Consider the following 25,852-nt stretch of genomic DNA (forward strand, 5'->3'; position numbering starts at 1 on the left):
TTCATGTAAAATATGTGTAGTGCTTTACATTGTCAGTTTAATCTAACTATGTCTCACTTAAATGTTGTAAAAAAAATGCCCTCCTCCGCCTTCCCTACCTTCTAGCTGCAGTGTATATCCTTAGCAATATGCTAGATATAGCATATTGGGTCTTAAAATATTCACAGGAATCCATAGAAATTGAATAATCATGTTATTTTGTCCAATATTAATTGTGCAGATGTATAGTCCATCTTATACACACCAATTGAATTGAAATAGAAATTGCAAAGATTTATATTTTTGTGTAATTATTCCATATTTAGTGTAGTCATTCCATATCAGAGCTAGTGAGCGGAGCATGAGCGAGCGAGGAGCAGAGCAGATGGAATTTTGTTGGAGCGCGGAGCGCTTTTTAATTTAGAGGTTGAAGCGGCCGCTCTGTTCCGCTCCAATTTCGCGCCGATACTGCTCACATCACGAGTCTGAGACATGCCCAAATCCACCCAGAATTCATATCTGCATATTGAAACCAAGACCGTTACATTTCAAAACTGAGATATTAGCCATAGCCATAGTAATGTAGCGGATTAGGCTTAGCCAGAACTTGATTCGAAAGCTAGCATTTAGAATCAGGAGCAGGGACACAGACCACGAAATCAGCACACACTAGGCATGTCAAACACACACACACACTACACATACAGGGGTGGACGCAGCCCCCCACACAAAAAGGATCACACACGAGGAAGACCTAAAAGGGTAACACGCTACACCAAAACACGGACATTAAAACAGTAAATAAAGGCATTAACATACACAAACAACCCCCAGAATTCTCCCCTGTATCCCAGAATGCATTGTCCCAGCACACAGAGTCCGTAGCACATAGTCCAGCGTGCCGATGTTACAGTAAGTTCGTTGGGGATGAAGTCGCTAAATATTTTAGAAAGGAAACTGAAGGTCATAGGGCTTCCAAGCGTACTATTCCTACAAAACAACTAGATACTAACAATGTAGAGCAAGAACAACTATGTGGTGACACTGTTCCAGTGAGATTTATTTTGGAATTTAAGAAGACACATTTCGCGGAAACATGAGTGTGCTACGGAGAGCAAAGAAAAACGTGAGCAATTTGAATAGCCTATGCTTTAAGTAAGGCTGAAGTAAAACTTGGATGCTAAACCTGTATTATTTAGGCAATTAATCCCACTGATCCCTTTAGTTTTAGGCTTATGTGTATTGAGGTTGCCAAGCTTGTTCGTTGTTGCACTGTCGGTGTTGCATTAGGCTATCTTTTACAATACATGTTCTATGAGTGACATTGCCATTGCTCTTAGTTCTTTGGGATTTAAGTTTTCTAAGGTGACAATTCGGCTTGTAGATTATTTCTCCCTCTTTTAAATTTGAGCGAGCGTGGAGCAATTTTACTGGAGCGGGAGGATTTTGAAGTGGAGTGAATTATTTGCACCGCTCAGCTCCGCTCACTAGCTCGGTTCCATATTAGAACCCCTGAAGTGCAATTCAAATGCAAGCATGAAACGTCTTTGGGAAATAAATGTATGAATGAACTTAGGTCACAAATAGGCTATGTATTAGTTTTTTTTTTTTCAAGTGGTTAGATGTCACCTTAGGCTACTACTGTAAAGAAGCATTAAAAGGATGTTTACGGATGTTTGGCAGAAATTTTAATGTGAAAAATAGTGGCCCATCCTACTTCTCAAAAGTCCACCCTGTCTGGCTACGCCACTGCTAACATGAGTGGTTTTATTTCATCTCTGGTTGTTTACTGTGCCGTCACATACCAGATTCACTCTCCTCTTAATGCTCTTTGTATCTAATAGTAGCGGTTCCCTTTGCCTCTGACCATTCTACATTTACATTTGCATTCATTCAAGTCAAGTCAAATTTATTTATATAGCACATTTCAAAGCAATAGCATTGCACCAAAGTGCTTTACATAAAATAATAATAATAATAATAAAAATAATAATAATAACAATAATACATATACATACATATAAACATATAAAAAAAAAGGGAGAGGTGAGGGAGTCAGGGAGTGTTAAAAGCTAGGGAGAAGAGGTAGGTCTTTTAGGTTGGATTTAAAACTACTAAAAGTGGGGCAGGATTTCACAACATCAGAAAGGCTATTCCAAAGCTGGGGAGCATAGACAGAGAAAGCTCTGTCACCTTTGGATTTAAGAGAGGCAGAAGGAACACAAAGAAGACACTGGGAAGATGATCGAAGAGGTCTAGGAGGACAGTAAGGAATTAAAAGATCACATAAATACTGAGGTGCTAAACCATGTAAAGCTTTCAAAACAAACAGAAGAATTTGAAAATTAATTCTTTGTTCCACAGGAAGCCAGTGCAGTTTAGCCAACACAGGTGAAATGTGGTCACGTTTCTTAGATCCAGTCAGTAATCTGGCTGCAGCATTTTGGACCAGCTAGAGTCTGTTTAAAGTAGATTTAGTTACACCTACATACAGTGAGTTGCAATGATCAAGCCTAGAGGAAATAATGGCATGTATAAGGATTTCTAAATCACTGTAGGAGAGAGAAGACTTGAGCTTTGCTATTGTCCTAAGTTGGTAAAAACTTCCCTTGACAACGCTGTTGACTTGCTTATTAAAAGTCAGAGAAGAGTCTAGGAAAACACCTAGATTCTTGACCACACTGTGATGGTTAACAGACAGAGGGCCAAGAGACTTGCTTACATTGTTGACAGAATTTGGTGGTCCAAAAATGATTACTTCAGTTTTGCTGTCATTTAGCTGTAAAAAGTTGTTAGCCATCCAATTCTTAATGTCATTAAGACAAAGAAAAAGGTTTGTCAATGAGCAGGAATTTTCAGGGGCCACCGGTATATAAAATTGGGTATCATCTGCGTAGCAGTGATAACAAATATTGAATTGATTGAAAATGGAGCCCAGGGGAAGCATGTATAAAGAAAATAATAGAGGCCCTAAAATAGAACCCTGGGGGACACCACACTTAATGGGAGCAGATGACGAAGAAGCATTGTCTAAATGCACTGAAAAAGATCTATCAGTTAAGTAAGATCTGAACCAATTTAATACAGTGCCTTGCAGACCAACTTCAACACCCAGGCGTTTTAAAAGGATCTTGTGGTCAATGGTGTCAAAAGCAGCACTAAGATCTAACAGGACCAATAGGGCACAAGAGCCAGAGTCAACAGAGAGCAATAGATCATTATGGACCTTAAGTAAGGCAGACTCTGTACTATGAAGTAGTCTAAAACCAGATTGAAACTTGTCAAGGATATTAGAGGTGTTTAAATATGAAGAGACTTGTGACAGAACAACTTTTTCTAAGATCTTAGAGAGAAAGGGCAGTTTAGAAATGGGCCTATAATTTTTCAAATCAATGGGATCAAGGGAAGGTTTTTTCAGGAGAGGTTGCACAATAGCGTGTTTAAAGCCAGAGGGTACTACTCCATTAGCCAGGGAGCTATTAATGATGCTCAAGATAAAAGGGCAAATAGCCGCAAAAACTTATTTGAAAAGGTGAGATGGAAGAATATCAGAGTGGCAAGAAGAGGGCTTCATATGAGAGACCAAGTCTGACAACTGTGAGGAAGAGACTGGTTGGAATTGTTGGAGGCGGCAAACTACAGACTGATACAAAGCAGGATCAGAAATTGAGGGTGTGATATGAGACTTTATGTTGTCAATTTTGTCAATAAAGAAATTGAGAAACATCTCACAGGTTTCTGTTGTAGCAGGAAGAGAGGACATTGTAGTAGGAGGATTTATGATTTTATTAATTGTGTTAAACAACACTTTTGGTCTGTGAGCATTTTTGTGAATAAGCTCAGCATAGAAAGCTGCCTTTGCTGCTTTGACAGTGATTTGATAAGCCTTAAGAGAATCTCTAAATATATCATAGGAGACCTGTAGTTTATCTTTTTTCCATTTTCGCTCTGCTTTCCTACAAGCCTTTCTGAGCGAACAGGTAGTGGAATTTAGCCAAGGAGTAGTTGACCTATTGGATTTACACCGCTTTTGTTTTAAAGAGTAAGTAGATCCTCAGTGTCGGTGCAGGTGGAAAGATAATCTAAGACAGCAGGTGAAAGAGAGAGCATAAAAGTATTAGTGAACTGTGAGGCTGTGGTGGAATTAATAGCTCTGACAAGGGAGTAGGATGAGGGGGGTGGAGGGGGGGGACAAAACAGTGAAGATTCAAATAAAATCATAAAATGGTCAGACACACCAGTATCAACTAATTTAACTTTGGAAACTGAGAAACCAGAGGACAACACTAGGTCTAATGTGTGACCCTTCTGATGTGTTGGGGCCATAACTGACTGCACAAGGTTAAAAGAGTCCACAAGGCCTAAAAACTCATTGACCAAAGGTTTAGATGGGCAGCATATGTGGATGTTAAAGTCCCCCAAGATTAATAATTTATCAGCACGAGAGGCCATAAAAGATAGAAGTTCAGCAAATTCTTCAATGAAATTACAATTAATTTTTGGTGGACGGTAGACTAAGGCAGAAAGTACAGATGCATTGAGCTTAAACAGCTGTAGTTCAAAAGTTTTCAAAAGAAAACAGATCAGTTGGTACAATTCTACATTTAAAAAACTGTTCTTAAACACTGTAATTAGACCACCACCACGACCAGAGACCCTAGGTGAGTTTAAAAAACTACAGTGAGCAGGGCAAAGGTCACCAAGTGCAATGATGTCATCACCAGAGAGCCAAGACTCGGTGATAAACAGAAAGTCTAGATGGTGGGACGTAAAACGGTCAATCAGAATAAATGCTTTGTTGAAAACAGAGCGAGCATTTAAGACAGCAAACTTAACCAAAGAAGAGTCCTGTTCATGACGTTCTTGGAAGGGGCCGCAGTTTACCCGGCAGAGATTAGCCTCTCCACCAGAGCCCGCACAGGTGGAATCAGTGGCAGCAGTGACGGGAGCAGTAGCAACAGCAGCAGCAGCAGCAGTAGCGGTAACAGGCATAGTCCGTATGGTGATGAGGTGTTGAAGCAGAGTTGCCTACAGGAGTGGACCACACAGGAGAGCCACACCGGGACTGCAGAGTCGGGATAGCATCCTCCATTGTTTGATGATAGATGGTAAAGGGGCGACGCGACCCTCTGTGCATGTAGCGCTTCCTCCGAAGGATCCCCGTAGCCTGGCAAAGGTGGAGCACAGCTTCATCGATGGAAGTGCTGGCATTTGAGGAGGCAAGTTGTTGGAGCTGCTCAGCGGTGTAGAGAAATCCCATGTAGGCTAGTACAAATGTCCAAGAGACAGACACTGTAGGTCTTGTATGTGGAGGCGCAGCAGCTAAAGCAACACAGCACAAAGCCTCAATCTCCCTGGAAGGTCTAGTCAACCGACTAACCTAGCAGCTGGTCAACAAACTCAGCGTCAAATCCGCCGACAGGATGGGATGGAGAGGGAGAGAGACTCCGTGTAGCCAAAGTCCCAAAAACAGCCTCAAGCTCAACAACAGACAGTGGAACACAGCGCAACCAGATTGCCCAGTCAGTCCAGGTCAGGTGTTAGTCCTCCAAAAAACAAAACCCACGATGGGGTAAAATTCAAGAAAATTATAACATTAGATAGCCGAAACGTAGTTTAAGCGTGTGACAAACTTTGTCAGAAAAAATAAATAAAATTAAATTGCGAAAAATTGAAAAACTCAAACAAAAACAAGCCAGACGGAGCGGCGTCAGTCTCGCCAGCGTCCCCGTAACCTAGCGATTCGTTTAGCAGACATTTTTATCCAGAGCAAACATGAAGAATAACATTCAAGATACAATGCAGAGGAGACCTTGTGTAATAATTAAGGTTTAATCCTGGCAAACGGGATTCCCGAAAAGACCATTTCCTGATTCCCAGGGAATGTTTTATTTTGTTTATGTCAATATTTTGTGTGTTTTAACCGTGAACATAGGTGGAAATATAGACCTGTTAAGAAAAATGTAGGCAGACAGTTTACTGTCATAAAACACGCAGGTGTGTGTGTGTGCAGTATGACGGTAAAGCACAACTATTAATTTACATAAAGGGCTTAAAAAGTACTCTATTCTGTTATAAAACAAGATAGATATAGAGGCCTGCCCCTAATGAAGAGATACTCTGTTAACTTCAAGTGAAGCTTACTATTTATGGCTTTGTTATTACAGGAGACTTGCACTAGCAGTCTCTGCTTGCAGCCTTGCACCAGCGGAATATAATTGGTTAGAAAACACCAAATTACTTTTCAACAAATTTTGTTAGTTTATAAAATTGGAAAGTATAACTTTCATGTGGCTATTCTCCTCAAAATACTAATCACAATAAACTTCGCAACTCATAATTCTGGTAGTCGCAGTCAAGCAGTAGTACAAAAATCATGCTGGATGCGAAGTTGCTAACAAAGCCTTCTAAAGCCTTCTAATTCTAAAATTGATTATCTTAATCCCTAGTACGGCCCTCAGTGTTCTTAGACCACTCCAGTCTGTCATCACCATGCACCCCAAGGTATTTATAGGAGTATTACCTGCACATCCCCTCCATTGATGAATCCTTATTCCTCCTCTTGACCACAGTGGTCCTCTAAATGTTTTTTATTTGTTTTAAAAGGGCCTTGGTGCATGCTCTGCTGTGACAACACAAGTTCTGTATGCGTCTCGTCCGATCGTCACGGCTTGCCTTTGTTTAAGTTTTTCCTGTCCCGTCTTGTGTTACTTGTTTGTCCAACCATGGCAAAAACATCGTAGTGATTGCAATGCTACTGTTGATCTGCGATGGCCTCATAGTGCGACCTGTTATAGATGGAAAGTTACTCACCTATAGCCAAGAAAACTTATTATCACTCTGGGACTCTCCACCATCTACCATTGCCTTACCCTAGGAGCTCAGACCCAGAAAAAGGGGCAAACGGGGGGAATCCAAATCAGGATAAGAAGACATCCCTTCAAACCACCTCTCCCCTCCATCATCCTGGCAAATGTCCGGTCCCTCCGCAACAAAATGGATCTGTTACGTGCCCGATGCCGACAGAACGGCTCAATCAGGGAAGATGCGGGGAGGAGGTGTATGTCTTTACATCAATTACAGATGTTGTACCAATATCACAGTCCATCATAAGATGCCATCATGTACACCCGATCTTGAAATGCCAACTGTGTCCATACGTCCCTACTATCAATCCATCAATTACACCACAGATAAGACAAAGCCTGAAGGAAAAGCACAGCTCAAGCTCAAGGACAACCGGGCAGTCAAAAATTAGGTTTTGAAAGCAAAATTAAAAAACAGTCTAGAACAAAAATTCAGTACAATGAACACCAGACAAGCCTTCCAGAGGGACATCAACTAAACACCTTTTTCAACTGCTTTGATCAGGAGGACTTCACAGAAGAGTGTTGTAGACAACTGGACGCGCTCCCCCTGCTGAACTCCAACGAACCAGCTCTCTTCTCAGAGGAGGATGTCAGGCGACAGCTGAGTTGTAAGTCAGGCACGACGGGATTCCAGCAAGGGCACTCAAGAGCTGCACCACAGAACTCTCTCCAATAATCCATCCACTCTTCTGTGAAATCTACCATCAATGTACAATTTCCACCCCCTGGAAAACAGCTACAATAATCCCAGTGCCCAAAAAAACCTTGACTCAAAGAACTTAATGACTTTCGCCCCATCACCATCACATCCTGGTGCTAGCTGCTGCTACACACCATCCTGCCACACGTCTGTCAACAACAGGACCCCCTGTAATCCTACAAGGCCAAGAAGGGTAACGAGGATGCTGTGGCCTGCCTGCTGCACTTACTCCTGTAACACCTGGATTCCCCAGGCACGGCTGCTAGTATCCTGTTTGCGGATTTCAGCTCCGTATTCAACACCATTCAAAGACACCTGATCCAGAAACAGCACCATCTCACCTGCACCTTAATGTCAGCAAAACAAAAGAAATTGTCTTTGGCACCCCACAACCCCATCACCCCATCATCAGTAACAAAGAAACAATAGAGACAATAGACCATTTCAAATGCCTCGGACTCACTGTACAACTGATTCTACTAAAAACAACAACAAACTCATTCAGATAACCAATACAGAGATTTTTGTTTTATCCTATAAATACAACACAGCAGTTCACAAATCCTTCGGTGCAAGTGCACAAAACCCATGCAACACACCACAAATTAAAAACATCCTCCCCCCCACCCCCATTTTTGCTACTATCACCTCAGTATATTTGGTGCAAAACACATTTGCACACCTGTATTTAAAAATGTGAGAACATGAACAAAATGTGTACATTTGTAAACTTTTATGTGAATTAAAGCAACAAGAGTTGCACATCTGTAGAATATTTAATCATCTGGTCAATAATGACAACTGCTTGAATCTGCCGCTAGGAGTCTCAAATCCTGTTTTCTGTAGCTCTCACTTTTGCTCCACACGTAACTGAGATATTTGGTGCAAAACTGATTCGTACCCGTAGCCAGAGCCATAGAATTTGTATCTGTAGAGCTAGGGGGCGGGCACTCGACAGACAACTCTTTTTGCTCCACAAGTGCACCACATATACCTTCATAAAGTTTACCCAGAAGTATATGCACCTGAACCAGTGATGTATGTTTTGTGTCTGTATGTATGTGTTCTTCTTAAATGTCTGTTGTCTATGTTTGATGTCATGTTTGATGTTGTTTTATGTCATGTGATATACTTCACTGCCTGTAAAAATGTAAAGTGAGACATGACACGTCCATGAAATTGTGAAAAGAAATATTCTTAAGGGGACAATAAACAAACTAGCGTCTGCTGTGTCAGACTTCAATTAACACGAAGATCACTAATAAAGATTTTTGTTGTCTGTGGTTCTTTGTTGGTGGAAACATTTACAGGAAGTGATGGTAACAATAGTAACGGCCAAAGAGAGTTGTTGATAACAACAAGTAACGGTGTAAAATTAAAAATCTTTGGCCCTTGGTCCTTAATCGCATCGCAATTAACATGTTAACGTTGACAGCCCTAATTATTGTTTTTATTATTATTATTGTCGTAGTCTGTAGTCTTTATTTATTTTTAATGTATTAAGATTGTTTCTAATGCTAATATGCTGTTTATTGTTATTGATGTACGTCACATTGGATAAGTGTCTGCTTAGAAAACATAGTTATTGACAAACCTCTCTTATGTGTTGTAAATTGTGCTTATGTCTACTCATACTATACTCTTACTCATGTATCCCTAGCACATTCAATAATGGCTTAAACCCAAGCAAAGACAGAAAGGTAAGATCCCAGTCAATGCTACTGTAAGAACCTATGTGTAGTTTTTCTGTCACTGCCAATCAATCAAATTTAAGTTCAATAAAATGGTAGGTGATGTCTAAACCCATCTTTTGTACATCTGTTCATCATCAGTCCTGTCCTTCCTGGATTACCATACCAGTTGTGACAGGGTCACCTGAAACCCAGGAGCCATGGGAGTCTGAAACCCTCCCGAACGTTCCATGTAGTGACCAATCAGAGAAAAGGTGAGATACCTTTAAGGATCTATAAAGTAATTCTATGTGTATAAATGTAAAAGACTAGCCTGACATAGCCATACTCAATTCTATTCAGAATTCGAGTCTGGTACTGCATCATTGGGATGTAATTATGGAGAGTGTTTCAACGGATACAGGGAAAAAATGCCTCTGCACACAATTGTATAGACCTAACCAATCAAACCAAAGAGCAAGAAGTGGAATAATAGACTGAATTTTTTAGACTTCTTCGTCATTGCAGGAGTTTAACAGGTGCAATTATTCATTCCCATGATATGTTCCCATAGGAAAAATTGCAAGTACCAGGATTTCCTTATATGGGCAATGGGCATTGGCAAAGATTACAGTTTTTTTTGTAGGCGGACTTCAGAGGTCTATACGAATAGGATCAAATCCAATTGAATAGGATCAGATGGGTAGGAACTGAAATTCAAAATCAATTCATTTCATACCTCCTGATCAATATATTAAAATAACTACAGTGGGTCCCATTTTTAAGAGGCCACTCCATTCGCGCTTTCCGATTCACGCAGCTGCGTGAAATGTATTAAATCATGTTAATTTTTGCCATATCTGGTCATCTTCTTTATCTTTAAGGCTACACCGTTTCAAGCAGAAACTCAGAATGCTCAAAAAATGAAATAGGCCTAGGCTAGCCTAAACACATTGCAACATTGAGAGTTTTTATGGGAAGGAAATGATTTACAGACCACTAGCTGCATTAAGCTACACTTCAATTTTCCAACAATATTGTGTGTCCACAGGGCTACTCGTCTGTTATAATTACTCATTCTGATTTTTTTGTCAGTCAGTGTGTTTACATGCACAGGTAAGTCTAGCTACAGTTATAGCTCGGCTGGGATTCGACCATAGACAGTAAAAGATTTGACTAGACCACTGTCATAATCTTCGTAGACCAGTGTTTCTCAAAGTGTGGTCCGGGGATCACTGGTGGTCCGCAAGCTATCCCAAGTGGTCCACGAGCAGACATGTTAAAATATAATATAGATGAGTTGTTTGCAATATTGAACCAACTTGTATGTAAATCCAAACAGTTCTACAACACTCTCTATGTAAGATATGCCAGTTTAAATCATTTGAATCCTCAATACAATAAGCAAAGTGCAAAGACAATAAGCAAGGTGGTTCAGTGAGTAGGCCTATTGTGTAGGCTAATATACTGTTGAAGTAAGTCTAATCTTTTTTTTTAGCTAGGTGGTTTCTTTTTTATTGGTTAGTTAAGTGGTCCTTCGTCTGAAAAAGTTTGAGAAACACCGTCATAGACCCAAGTATGTTTTACTCCGCCACGCTAGATGGCGATATGCGCCCAAATGCAACACATTCCCCAAACTCTCTCTCAACTTGCTAGCGAACTTTCCATATTAGCTTACTTGCTAGCAAACTTTGCATCATCAGTGTAACTAGTTAAATAGTTGACATTTACTTGTTGAACATTTTTACATTTTTGAAATTATTTGAATGACCCTCACTATACTGTCACTTCAAGCATCCTGGTGCATCCTAATGCATTTACATAATGCATATGGCACAAGATTTGGGAAATATTCTTGAAAGATTGTAGTTTTTAACTAATGCCCCCCATTCAAGCTTTACTCAAAAGACTCCAATCTTTCAAGAATCTTTTCCAAATCTTGTCAAAGTTGTTTGGTGTAAAGAGGCCATAAGGTGATTTCTGAGGCCCCTGCCAGCAGTGAACTCGTCTCCATCATATGTAGGCTATGCTATGTCTACGGAGAACTAAAAATGTGAGTGAACCTTCCAACACAGAGCTTCCTCAACAAAAATTATCCAACAATGGGCAAGTGTGAGTTTTCCAGGCGCTATCGATCTAAAATGGCAAAATGTGTCTAGGTCTTATGGCGCCCATGTCACAGGCTTCTGCAACATAGTAGCATATTATATTATATTATATTATATTATATTATATTATATTGTATTAACTTTAAAATAATTTATTTAAATAATAAACATTGACTTTGCACTTTCCCCATTGCTGAAATTAGGGCTCTCAGTCAATGAACGTGTCTCAGGCATTAACCAAAGCTATTGTGTGGCATGTAAGGGCGTTCAACTGATCGACTAATGTTCATGCTTAGGAGGATCTTTGTCATAATCAGAATCAAATAGATTTCGCCACAAATAAAAAAAAATAGTTTTAGGTAGACTTTAGACTTTTTCCATAATTTTAGGGCCCCTACTTTTTTTTTGTATCTTTTGAGGTCAAATTCCTGACATTGCGGTAACAACATTTCCTTTTAACATAAAGCACAGTCTCCGCTTGGTGAAAACAAAACCTTGTGGTTGTATTTATTTATTGAAAACTATGATGCGCTGGATAGAATGGCAAAAGTGTTACAGTCTGAAGTTGACGACAGCTGGATTGAGTGAGTGCCTGTACAAACTGCCAGCTAGCTTGTAGAAAAATGACCCAACTAAATGAATCAATACCTTTGTTTTTTTACTGTTATCCCAAACCAGAAGTGGCCACAATGTTAAAATATGTTCAGAAAAATCTACCTAGAAGTTTTGAAATTTGAGTATGGAAAAAGTATGGAATTTTGAAATGGAAAATGTGTAGGAACCCTGCAGTGCCGTTCAAAGCACCCTAGGTCACCTTACAGAGTAAAGCACAATAACATCAAACACACAAAATTTAAATCATAATAGTAAATATAGCCGCAACCAGCAATGGCGGGCCAGAGCACCTGCGGGCCGCAACCCGTGACATTTCGGAATCCAACAAAGCCCCGACGTGGTGCGTTTGTGAAATGTACATATTTGTGCTATTTTTTTTTGTATTTTATTTTCTGGCACACAAAATTTCTTTGGCACATTTCCCGCTTGGCCAGGTGGTGGCGCTATGCCAGGCAGGCCCATTGGGTGTCTGGATATCATCATAATCATTAACCTGAGAAGTTTCAGACCATTCATTCAAAGCACTGTGACTTTGACACATTTCCTGTTTATGTGGTGAGATATTAAAACCATAATATATTACAACATATCAAAAATCCCTTCACAATTTAACATCAGCAACATCTTGGCATACTGTTTGCCAAATTCGCCATTAATAATTTCGCCATTTCGTCAAATTACAACATATAAAAAAAAGCTTCACAATTTAGAATCAGAAACATCTGGGAGTCATGTATACCAACTTTGACATGAATCGGATCAACCGTCTAGGAGGAGTATGTTAAAATTGATCATGTCCACAATGCACAAAATCTCAATTACCTCACTTCCTGTGGGCGTGGCTAATGACATGTTAAGTTGTTTGTTTTTGGGAGTTACATACACCCCCAAATTTGGTGTGTGTATCTAAAACTATATGCCAACCACAAGTCAGAGTGACATAAGGGGGCGCTATGGAGTTCCTGGGCAACGCCTGGTGCCAAGCGTTTGTCCCTGTCTATTCAATGTACCACTTGATGTGTGTGCCAAATTTCATGTGTTTTCACCCATGGGAAGCACCTTTTTGGGATCACAATACAGCACATATTTCATCACATATTAGTCTGCACAAAATCCCAAATACCTCACTTCCTGTTGGGCGTGGCTAATGCATTGTACATACAAAAGTTGTTCATCTTGGGGAGACAGACACCTACCAAATTTGGTGTGTGTAGCTTAAAGTATATGCCCACCACGGGATCAGTCACCTAAGGGGGCGTAAGGGGGCGCTAGTGAGTCCCTGGGCCACGCCCGGGGTCAAGCTCTTGTACCTAACTGCGATGTGTGACATCTGACGTGTGTGCCAAATTTCAAGAGTTTTCGACCATGTTAACTACCTCAAAAACAGGAAAGCGAAAACAGTAGAATAACAATAATAAATATAGCTGCAAGCAGCAATGCGGGGGCCTAGCAGAGCGCTATAACAGAAATGGCGTTGCCATGGCATGAGCAAGCACTTACAGCAAGAGGCCAAATTACACCAATGTCTTTGTGTGTTCTCACAATCAGCTACCATGTCCCTCTACCAAGTTTGGACTTCATACACCAAAGTGTTGCTGAGATGTGAGCTCACTTTCTTTATTACAGCACCCCTAGAGGCCAAATGAGACCACTTTCCTTCATGTCCTCACAATCAGCTAATATGTCCCTGTACCAAGTTTGGACTTCATACAACGGTGTTGCTGAGATTCGAGCTCACTTCCTGTATTACAGCTACAGCACCCCTAGAGGCTAAATGAGCATTTCCTGCTGTGTCCTCACAATCAGCTAATATGTCCCTGTACCAAGTTTGGACTTCATACACCAAAGTGTTGCTGAGATGTGAGCTCACTTTCTTTATTACAGCACCCCTAGAGGCCAAATGAGACCACTTTCCTTCATGTCCTCACAATCAGCTAATATGTCCCTGTACCAAGTTTGATCCCCTCATACACCCTCAAAGTGTTGCTTTGGAGATGTGAGCTCACTTTATTGCCAGCACCCCCTAGAGGCCAAATGAGACCACTTTCCCATGTCCTCACAATCAGCTAATGTCCCTGTAATTAAGTTTGACCTCACAACCAAGTGTTGCTGAGATGTGAGCTCACTTGTCCCGGAAGTTTGGACCAAACCAAAGTGTTGCTGAGATGTAGACTCACTTTCTTTATTACAGCACTAGGGAGGCCAAATGAGACCACTTTCCTTCATGTCCTCACAATCAGCTAATATGTCCTGGAGATGTGAGCTCACTTTCTTTTATTACAGCACTAGAGGCCAAATGAGACCACTTTCCTTCATGTCCTCACAATCAGCTAATATGTCCCTGTACCAAGTTTGGACTTCATACAACGAAGTGTTGCTGAGATTCGAGCTCACTTCCTGTATTACAGCGCCAGAGGCCAGAGACCCCTAGAGGCCAAATGATGCCAATTTCCTGCTGTGTCCTCACAATCAGATACTTAAGTCCCTGTACCCAGTGGGACTTCATACATTAAAAGCTGCCTCGAGATGTTAGCCCACTTCCTGTTTTGCGGCTTTATGGCCATATTTGATTGGCTGCCATGGGCCAATAAAGTGGAATTTGAAAAATCTGACAAGTATCGTTTGTGCGGCTCGGTCTGAAGATCATCTCCACAAAGTTCCCTGAAAATAATATGAAATTTGTGACCGCTGAAACTTTCCGTAGAGTTTGGACCAAATCCAATATGGCGGTGGTCCAATATGGCGGAAAGTGACGGGATAGGGGTCGATGAACTCGGGATGGTCCAAGGATTCAGACGCTACCTAAATTGTGAAAATCAGACAAAAGAGTCAAGGATCACGCGCATGAACGCATGTCCAGCATTAAACTGGTGGTGGCGCTAGTGTGTTCAATGTATATGCATGAAAATTGGTGTGAGTGATTGGTACAGTGTCCTGACTAATGGTCTCGAGTTTTGTTATGTTAACTCAAAGCGTCACCTAGATGTTTGTCCACTTCCTGTTTGGCGGCTTTGTCACCATATTTGATTGGCCGTCACGGGCAAATAAAAATGAAATTGAAAAATCTGACAAGTATCGTTTGTGCGGCTCGGGCAGAAGGTCATCTCTACCAAGTTTCGTGAAAATCGGAAGAAATTTGTAACTGCTGAAACTTTTCGTAGAGTTTGGACTAAATCCAATATGGCGGAGGTCCAGTATGGCGGAAAGTGACGTAGTAGGGGTCATTCAACTCAAGTCAGTCTAGGGATTCCAACGCTGCTTGATTTGTGAAAATCGAACACACTGTTCAATTGTTACATGCGTGAATGTGAGTCCAGATTCGACCCATTGGTGGCGCTAGAGTGTTGGGCATAGAGTTCTGTAAATTGGTGAGAGTGATCATGGGACGGTCCTGAATCAGGGCGCTAAATTTCATAATAATAATGACTTGCAAATACCTTTCAACCCAGCTTTTCAACTTTCGGCCAAACTTTGACCTGTTGGTGGCGCTAGACGGCTGGGTTTAGAGATCCGTAAATGAGCGTGAGTGGTCAGTGGAGTGTCCCGAAACTTTCTGCCAAAAAATCTGCACTTTTTAGCCAGGCGTTCTATGGGCTGCCATAGACTCCAATGGCGGAAGTATAATAACAATAATAAATATAACCGCAAGCGGTGATTTACGGGGTCCGAGCAAAACGAACATGAGGTAGCATAGCTTTTTAGTTTTACATATGCTTTGATTGTTTGGGCCCAATTGTTCAAAAGAAACGTGATTGGATTTCGGTTATCGGATTTCAGTTACTGGATTTCGGCTATCGGATTGGATCAAATCTTGAAAATGGCTTGTTCAAAGGGAAACAAGGATCCTGAAATTTGGATTAGATCACAATCTATTCTTGGTTTTGATCTGGATAAAACCTTCACTTTGTATTGTTCAAAACTTTTGAGTTGGATTGGAATAAATTTGATGCATAAAATTAGGATTACCCTGTGCTGTAACGTTATAGTGTGCTAACCTCCACAACCTAATAGTATTCTAACAATACCCTATTCTAGTGTGCTAACCTCCACAACCCAACAGTATTCTAACAGTAGTATTCTAGTGCGCTAATCTCCACAACTCAATAGTATTTTAACAATACTCTATTCTACAGGACTATGCATTTGTCATGGATAAGATGAAGCGTCTGTTAATGGAAGGCAGTGTTTCCCACAGAATGGAATTGTATTTGTGGTGGTAGGTGAAGGGGGGTGGGGGTGGGTTCTGTGTTGGAGTCAATAAGATGAACAGCCTATAATTATGCAGTTATACTTGCCTTGCACGACAAGTCCTGACAAGTAGCTGTAACGTTATAGTGTGCTAACCTCCACAACCCAACAGTATTCTTAACAGTATTCTATTCTAGTATGCTAACCTCCACAACCCAGCTGAAGGAACTGTAGGAGATGTGGGTCGAGGTAGAGTGAGTGTGTGGCGAGCAGGCAGAGCCTCGGTCAGAAGGCTCAATGGTATGAAGTGATGACACGGAGATGGCAGGTTTCGGTGCAACACAAGTGAACTTTATTTGAGTTTCAATTCATCTGTTCTTTTGTTCTTTACTTGTATGTGTGCTGCATCAAAGAGCAAACAAACAGAAAATGGAGTAATCAGTGAAATGGGGTAAATCAGTACAGATCCAAACTCAGAAACAAACCAATTGACATTTGAACAATAAACTGAAATCATATGGCTATATAAGGTACAACTAAACAATACTTGACATCCCAAGTCAACCAACATCACCTAATCATCTCTCACATGGGACTCCAACACACCAAACCAACAAACAAAGACCTTAACTTTACACATGATGGCAGAGCTACTCTACAAACTGATTAACATCACAAAAGTCATAGTGAGGGTCATTAAAGTGATGACTTACGTTAACTTAAAGACGCACACAAAGCAGGACACACTGGAGTGCTGGGTTGAGATGAACAAAAGAGTGAACTGAGGGCTTAGCAAACAATTTATCCTAGTCTGAGCCCCTGCTCCGGAGCTACAGGGTTTCCCAGCAGGTAAACTGGGTGTGGTTAGGCGGCAGAGCCAAACAATCCTGCAATTTCTCCACAGCACTTTCACCACAAACCCTCCTTACACTGACAGACTTTGGAAAGATTTGCAAAGATTTGGAAAAGATTTTTGAAAGACTACAGTCTCAGACCCTCTCACATCTAAAGACAAGTAGTAGAGTTTTAAGTCACAGACTATGATTTTGCAATGACTAGGGATCTTGCAGGGTCACTATTTACAAGACTGCAACACGATTCCTTTAAAGTATTACCCATCGTGCAATAAATAAACAGGAACTGAAAATTATAGCCTACTAAACTCAAAGTCGTATTTTCGTGTTTCTGCAGCATTGTTTCATGCGTGACATCCTTAACCGATACGGAGTTGTTCTGTCAAGTGGAAGAGCCGACTAAATATGTATAAGAAATTACAAATATTATAACAAATAATTATAGGCTACAGCAGTGTCGGAGTCAATAAGATAAACAGCCTATAATTATACAGTTACACTACAAGTCCGTATTGACAAGTAGCTGTAATGTTATAGTGTGTTAACCTCCACAACCCAACAGCATTCTATTGTAGTATGCTAACATCCACAACCCAACAGTATTCTAACACTAATGCTTCAAGTGGGATTTAAACTCTCAACCTAAGGATCACCAGTACAAGGCATTATCCCACTGAGCCACTGTCAATCCTACATGTTGGCCACTCACATTCACATGGTGAAAATGTGTATTGGTAAACACACAACAATAAAATGAAGGGCTTTCCTAAAAGAGTACACCTGAAAACTTTTTGAAATTCTGGGGCAATAAGACATTTGTAGAGAAGAATACTAATGGATGAAATATAAATATGATAGACTTTATGATGAAGGAAAAATAGTAAACAAAGAAGTTCCCCTAAATGTCAGAGTGTCTCGGCGTTCTGATTCTTGGCAACTAATGACTGTGTATGTTGATTGCCTGATGTCATTCAGGTGCCGTGATGCCCCTTTGAAAATCAGAGGTTTACAGGCCACGGTGGCCTTGGTGCCCCCTTCTTTTAATATTCTGCTTTGCATCCTACTAATAGCGATTTTTATTTAGCCTGTGGCCTGTCAAAATAATCTTAGCATTCACAGCGCAAATTAATTTAGTCTTTTACGCAGTGGAGAAAGTGACAGTGCAAGAAAGAAAGTGCGTCCAAATTCACCCATTCTTCTCAGTTTAACTACTTGCGAAGTAGCCTACTCATCACAGACATCACAAGTATCACATGAAAGAGCTTTTTCTCAGCTTTTAAACAATATTAGCCGATAATTGCTGTGTTGAACGGTTCGCGATAAAAGTAAATAATATAATTCAATTTAATCATACATTCTACTGAAGGTTTTGCGTCCATGATCTCCCTACCCATTCATATCGGTGGAGTACTTCACGAACCCTTCTTTTAACACATGACAAACCAAATATAAGAATAAACAGCAGACCTTACCGAACACAAAGGTGTAAAACAGTCCCCTGTACAGTTAGCTGTTCCAGAGTAATCCAGTTTCGAATTTGCAGTAAATTTCGACATGCATGGATGTCTCCAAATTTGGGCTTTACGTTTTACAATGTGTTTAAATTGTTCCACATGATTTCATAATGTCATTGTTTTTCAACGTTTTTGTCATGTTTCATACAGTGATGCAGGTCTACTGCAGTGAATAGGCTAAATACAACTTTGATCATTTTTATAGCCTACTACTGTATAGTTAACTTTGGCCTTGGTGCCCTGACATGTGGCCTTTGTGCCCCCACCCAAATATGCCCAACTGAAGGCCAAGTGGCCTTGCCCCCAGAATGGTGAAATTCCAAGCCTGCATACAACCCAAGATTGGCTGAGTTACAAGGTCAAGTTTCACATCAAAACATAACTGATTTTGTGGGGCTGAACCAGGGCTGAGTGTCGCCGCCCCCTCCCCCAGCCAGCCCACCGCCGCAACCGCCCCTGCCCATCCCACCCCGTCCCACCCTTGCACGCACACATTAGAATGAACTACAGTAGATGGAACTTGCTGTCATCAGTTTCACATCAAAAATAAAAGATTGACTGAGATATGATCACACTTGCTGTGATTTAAACACAGAGGTCAAAAATTGATGTCATGGGGTGTGTTGAACTCGGCTTGGCCCAAGGATTCCAATGATACCTCATTTTGACATTCAGGTCAACGGGTCAAAAGTTACGTCTGTGAACACACGTCCAACTTTGGCCTGTTGGTGGCGCTACAGCGTTTGAGGTGCCGGCATGAAACTTTACGAAATTAATTATTGGGCTGTCCCCAATCAGTGTGCAAAATTGTACAACTTTTTACCAGACGGTTCTATGGGCTGCCATTGACTTCCATTGCAGAATAATGCACGTTAGCAACTACTGGCCAAAATGCATTTTTGTCAATTACAGAGCCCCCTAGAGGTCAAAGGTCACCTGATTTCTTGAGTGTCCTCCCGATGGGCTCAAAGGTGCATGTACTACGTTTGGTTTTGATACATGAAAGCGTTGCTGAGATATGAGCTCACTTCCTGTTTGGCGGCTTCACCGCAAATTTCGATTGCCCGTTACGGGCCAATGCTTCTGTCTATCATTCCAGAAAATTAGGCAGTGATAAGGCATGGTCTGAGGATGGTCTGTGCCAATTTTGGTGAAAATCAGATGAAATTTGTGAACTGTGAAAACTTGTTCGTGTTTTTGATTAAATCCAATATGGCGGCCGAATCAATTACGATGACATCACAAGTTGGCCTGGGTCGGCCTAAGGACCATCAACAGTAGTACCAGACACCACTAGTGCGTTTTAATTCTAAGCACAACTGCTGCTACAGGCCAAAAGGCATGTTTCTCAGCGCCCCCTAGAGGTCAAAGGTCACCAGATTTCTTGAGCGTCCCCCTGATTGGGTCCTGAGTCCATGGACTAAGTTTGGTTATGATAGATGAATGGGTTGCGGAGATATGAGCTCACTTCCTGTTTGGCGGCTTCGCCGCAAATTTCGATTGGCTGTTACGCGCGAACGGTTTTAGTTTCGAAGACAAAAAGCAATGCATTATTGAGGCATGGTCTGTAGATGATATCTATGAAGTTTGGTGTCGTTTGGACAAAATGTGTGACCTGATACGTTTTAAGTGATTTTGATGAAATCCAAAATGGCGGAAAATCCATCATGGCGGAAAATGACGTCATAGGGTGCCAGAGCCCGTCTACGGAGAGCCTTGGCACTTCCTATTAAGCCTCATTGTATCGGCATTGGTTGCAGTTCCATTAGAATTCCACTGGGGGTGATCGCGGGCGAGTGCAGGTTGAATGGGGGTCTATGGAGCTAGATGGCTAAATGTATCTCTTTCACCTGCTTGTTGTGGAAGAATCGTAGATGTTATTGTAGTTTATGCAAGTTCAATATAGATTTTAGATCTAAAGTTGAATGAACGAGTACTTATGTCCTTTTCATTTCTTACAGGTTGGGTCGTTGCCCATATCACGCTAGCATTGTGCTAATGAATGACGTCATTGACATATTTGAAAGGCTTTTTAGAAGACTTACGTGACTTCAAAAAATATAACAATCAACAGTGTGTATTTTCTTTGCCTCTCCTAGCGAATGCAACATTCAAATTACTACTCAAAAAATTATATCAGGAGAAAAGTCGATATTGAGGGGTAAAGCTCCATAGACCTCAATGCATTCTGCACTCACCTGCGAGCGCCCTCTGAGGAGGAACTGCAACCAGTCCAGAAACCGGAAGTAACCAGACAGTGCCAATTCTCTTCCTATTAGACATTCTCTGAGGGTGCGTTGAACTCGGCTTGGTCCAAGGATTCCAACGGTACCTCATTTTTCAAAATCGGATCAACAGGTAAAAAGTTACGTGCGTGAACGCACGTCCAACTTTGGCCTGTTGGTGGCGCTAGAGCCCTCGAGGAGCCGACATGAAACTTGGTGAAATGAATCATGGGACTGTCCCCAATTGGTGTGCCAAATTTCACAACTTTTTACCAGACGGTTCTATGGGCTGCCATAGACTCCCATGGCGGAAGAAAGATGTTAAATAATAATAATAAGAAATCATAGAAACACAATGGGTGCCTTCGCAGCTTCGCTGCTTGGCCCCCAATAAGAATACGTAGAATCACTATGGGTTGCCTCGCAGCTTCGCTGCTTGGCCCCCAATAATAACTAGAATTGCGGTTCCAAGGAATTGCAAGAGTGGGTTTGATCAGAAGCATGGAACTCGGCCTCATCCAAGGATTCCGACGGTACCTCATTTATGAAAATCGGGCACACGGATCAAAAGTTATCTGCATTAACGCAACATCCAATAAGCCAAAACGCATAAATAACATGGTTGCTATGCTGGTGGCTAGGGCAATCATGCTGGTTGCTATGGTGGTCGCTAGGTTGACATTACAGGGGTGGTTTCTAGGTTGTTGCTAGGGTAATTAGTTAGTTGCTAGTAAGCCATCTTAAGCTGACTGCATAAAGTGATTATTTTAAGAGATACATTTTCAAACCAGAACTGTGTATAGGTCATGGTTAAAAACTTATCAGAATCTCAGAAATAATCACGTAATCCAGCCAGTTTAAGATTTTTTAAGAAGTCAGGCAGGCAATCAAATTTCTGCTGACTCTCTTCTGGCTGTAGGTAAAGGCCAGCGCCTCCTGAGAGGCTTGAAGGGTCAGTTCTGAGGTTGTTGGCTGCTGGAACCGAAAAATGGACTGCATTTTCTTAAAAGACAATGTGACTGAATGTGACTGAAGTGCAGGCAAAGTTTGCACAGAAATGTAAGATTTTTCCCACCGTCATCCGCCTTGTCATAAAACTTGTTTAAATGATCACACGACGCCTCCTTGCTGCTTTGTCGTCTACATCAGCCTTTCCCAAACATCTTTGACCTGAGGCCCAGTCAAGGCATACTTTGGGGTCATAGGGCCCACCTACATGAACCCACCCCCTCCTCCCACCCCCCCATCAAATTGTAATATCACATCACAATTATTATTTTTTTTTTACTATATTGCTATACATACACTTCAAAACAGTCAATGTTTAAAGTGCTAAGATTGTTCACAAACGTTTGTGAAAGCATGTACATCAGAGTACTGCTTTACTAATGTAAAATATAATTAGGCCTACAATAGTTTCATTGTTTTGCATTGTTGCAAGATGCTTGCATGAGAAATACTTCTCAAAACAACAGCAATTATATGGGTGCCGTTGTTTTGGAATGTTTCCCTCATGCAAGCATCATACACTAATAGAATAAATATATGCTATTTAATTACATTTCATTTGAATGCCTGAATGTAAGAATTCAGGAAACACAATACCAGCTTTTGTGAATGGTAAATGGCGGATCAGATCATACGTAAATCAATGATCTGGAGACCTTTAACTATATATAAGACTATAATAGCTTTTAATACTTAATGCTAGACAGTGTTTTATATTGTAATGCCGAAGAGTAGTTAGGAGACGGGGAGGCTGAGATATCGTTCCAAACTCTGGTAATTTATTTTTGTAAAGGATGTGCAGGCTAAGGTACGGGTAGCAGGAGGTGTCCACTACAAAACAACAAACTGATCCTGATAAATCACGTCTTAATCGTCATTCACTCGCATCGGCCAACAACACAACGCAACACAACCCACTCGCACGTAATTCACTTCTACTCTGACTAAACTTACTAGACGTCTTAGAACCCCCTATTCTATTCCCTCCCCTTATCAATCGCTAACCTATCCGAACCCCTAAATATTCCCTCCCGGACACCTCCCCCCAGTCAAAACATATCAGAACTCATTGACACATTCTATAACACAGGAGGGAGAGGGAGACACAGACACACGCACACGCCGGGAAAACAAGACACAGGGGAACACAGGGGAAAGTCCAACACGGGGGCAAATAGCCTCGGCGCTACAATATAGTCTGTGCTCTGTTTTTTATGGAAGTAGCATAAATCCACGTCGTTCTATTAAATGTCGTTTCATAATTGAAGAGCCTTTCAATAGGTTGAAGCTTAGCTTTCCTACCAACGTGCACACGCATGCATTGAATAAACGCTCATACCACAACTTAATTCTATGCCTCTATGTTTGATAACAAATTAGCTTTATCAAACATCCCTGGTAACGTTCATCAGGCAGTAATACACTAGCCTACGTTCAGTTCACGTTCGCTCAAAATATGAATGACTTCATGAACTTTCGTTCATTGAACGCATTTAGGCACAACATTGTCCGGTCATAAAAAGCAGTGGCTATTGCTAACTCATTCATTTTCAATGCTTAGCATGTTAGCTAACATTAATAGTTTGTATGTGAAACGCTTACCCAGCTAACAATTTATGGTTCCCAGAACGTTCTGGGAACCATAGTTTTTGGTTTCGGGAACGTTGGTTTTTGGTTCCCAAACGTTCCCCGAAGGTTAGTTTTTGAGTAAGTTTTGGTGTGGTGTAAGTTTGCTGAATGTTCCGGGAACGTTAGTTCTTGGTTATATAAAACGTTCCCCTAACGTTATCTAAAGGTTGCAACCTTTAGAGAACCTTCCCCTAACGTTCCCTAACCGTTGCAACCTTTAGGGAATGTTCCCATAACGTTCCCTAAACGTAGCAACATTTAGGGAACGTTCCCTTCCCTAAACGTTGCAACCTTTGCATACCAATTTTATTATTACTTTAAACTACTTTAAACTGCATGAGCAGGAATGCATTATTATATATTTGCCGGAATTAATAAACATTAATTGATGGGATTTATAACTTTAATATAAAATAATCAAAATACAAAAAAATATAAAAGGTCTAAAAATATATATAAACATCAGACTCCATGTTACCCAAGTATACTAACACAAGGAATTTGACTTTGGTAGGTGCTCTATACATTCAACAAATAGACATACATACTGTACAATAGAGACAACAATTTACATTGTGGCAGATACCAACACAATATACAAAACAGCTATACAAATAAGACATAATACCAATATAAGTACACATGGAGTGTGATGTACAGTGCAAAGTAATAGTCCAAATGTAATGTGCAAGACACGTATTGGAATGATAAAGTATGTAATGTGCAGGTGAACGGTCAAAGTGGGGATGACCCCACTTATCTGCAGTTCAGGAGAGTGACGGCAGTGGGAAAATAGTTGTTCTTGTGTCTGGTTGTTTTTGTGTGCAGGGATCTGTAGCGCCTGCCAGAGGGGAGGAAGTTAAAGAGTGTGTGTGCAGGATATGTGGAGTCTTTGGTGATGGTCTCTGCCCGCTTAGGTCCCAGAGTACAAGTCCTGGAGGGAGGGCATTTTGTTCCTCCTCTCCTGCAGCTCAGTGACTGTCGAGCAGGACAACAGCAATATGTCATCGACTGGAGCAGAGGGAGGTGACTGGGAGCTCCTTAAGAGCATGAGCAGCTCATCCATCTTCTCCTCAAATGCGTCCATTCGCTGTGCCATGCGGTAATGGTTGTCCTTATTGCTAAGGAAAAATGGATGGTGTTAGTTGTAGTTGTTAAATACATTAGACACTTGCATATGTGAACAAATTAAGTGAATCTTCTTACCTCTTATTTCCGTCTCCATGGCCAAGCCACCTCCCTCTGTGTGATGAGTCACTTGTGCTGTTTACAACAAAAGTAAAGTTAGTTACTCTCAAGTTCCTTGTCATGAAATTGTATTTACTTGGAAATGGAAAATTGAAAGACAATGTACCTTCAACTGGGTCCCAAGATGAAGTGGCAGGCGTTATAATAGACCCATCCAGCTCTGGGCAATGAGCTGGTTGCCTGTGTGGTGTTGACTCCTCTAAAAAGAAAGTAAATATGAATATTGGTCAGTTCATTTATGGTAGGTTTCTTGCACATGACATTTGCAAAAGATAAACCTATGCTGTTACATTAAACAATCTCTAAAAAGAAAAACTCACATGCGGGAGGTTGCTCACAGGTGGAGGCAGTGACATCTGCTGACCTAAAAAAAGGCAGGAAGAGACAAATACATCAGAACAGCCACATGATATGCACCAGGTTAATAAACATGAATGTCAGTAGTTCCATGGTAGGAAATATGACTCAACTGGTTTCTTAAATACATGTATAAATGTTAACTTACAGACAGGGCTTCCAGGCACACGCACCATCCTGGAATGCTTTCTTGCTTATGAACGGATTCATCTGAAATAAAAGACCATACAATCTGCACTGATTGCAAAAAAAAAGAATATTTGAATTGTGTAAATAATGTAGTCTGTATTTAAGAGGTCTTACCATCATTGACCCTGCACTGCCTTTTGTGGACGCTTCGATCTTCTTCCGCCTCAATGCTAGAAGTGTCCATCAGCCGCTGACATTTTTCCATAGCTTTGGTGTATGAATCTACGTTAAGAGAACAAAGTTTTTGTGAGCCAGTAGTAGAACAATGCAGTATTTCCATACAGAGAAAACTATTATTGATAGTATTGCAGCAATCAGTCACCTGTACACAACCAGATTTTCTTGACTGGATATTTGGCCCAGCTTTTGACTTGGTTTTTGTATTGTAGCCCAGAGAATTTCTAATGGGGAGACACAGCATCCATAGAAATGCATGGACTTAGTTAACTACACACATTCCGCCCCTTCCTGTATGCTTCCCAACAGACCTCTGAAGTTCGCCTACAAAAAGGAACCAAAACTGCCATCTTTGCCTATAAGGAGATCAGGGTGTTAATTTAACCTAATTACATATGACAAGTTACATTGCAAGTTAGGTCTGGGGGAGCAAAAATCTAAGTTGCTGTCTTAACGTAGGGCCTGCGAAGATCACAGTTTAGCCTACCACTTTCGAAGGCAGAGGACAAAAGTGTGTTGAGC

General features: G+C 41.0%; 1 protein-coding gene and 1 long non-coding RNA gene across 4 annotated transcripts in view; one reads left to right on the plus strand and one right to left on the minus strand.

Moving 5' to 3' along the window:
* epb41l5 (erythrocyte membrane protein band 4.1 like 5) overlaps positions 1 to 25,852 on the plus strand; it is a 276,656-nt gene that overhangs the window by 133,193 nt on the left and 117,611 nt on the right. For all 3 annotated transcript variants that reach the window (XM_048239963.1, XM_048239962.1, XM_048239965.1), the window contains 2 exons: positions 9,209 to 9,248; positions 9,381 to 9,493. In XM_048239963.1, coding sequence (XP_048095920.1) covers positions 9,209 to 9,248; positions 9,381 to 9,493 — 153 coding nt within the window. The remainder of the gene's footprint in view (positions 1 to 9,208; positions 9,249 to 9,380; positions 9,494 to 25,852) is intronic.
* On the minus strand, positions 24,067 to 24,803 carry LOC125292594. Its single transcript, XR_007193232.1, has 3 exons — positions 24,714 to 24,803; positions 24,566 to 24,622; positions 24,067 to 24,480 (listed from the first exon to the last, which is right to left on the minus strand). It is a non-coding gene; the product is annotated as an uncharacterized LOC125292594 (long non-coding RNA).

Source organism: Alosa alosa, chromosome 3 (assembly GCF_017589495.1).
Source record: "Alosa alosa isolate M-15738 ecotype Scorff River chromosome 3, AALO_Geno_1.1, whole genome shotgun sequence".
NCBI classification, from domain to species: domain Eukaryota; kingdom Metazoa; phylum Chordata; class Actinopteri; order Clupeiformes; family Clupeidae; genus Alosa; species Alosa alosa.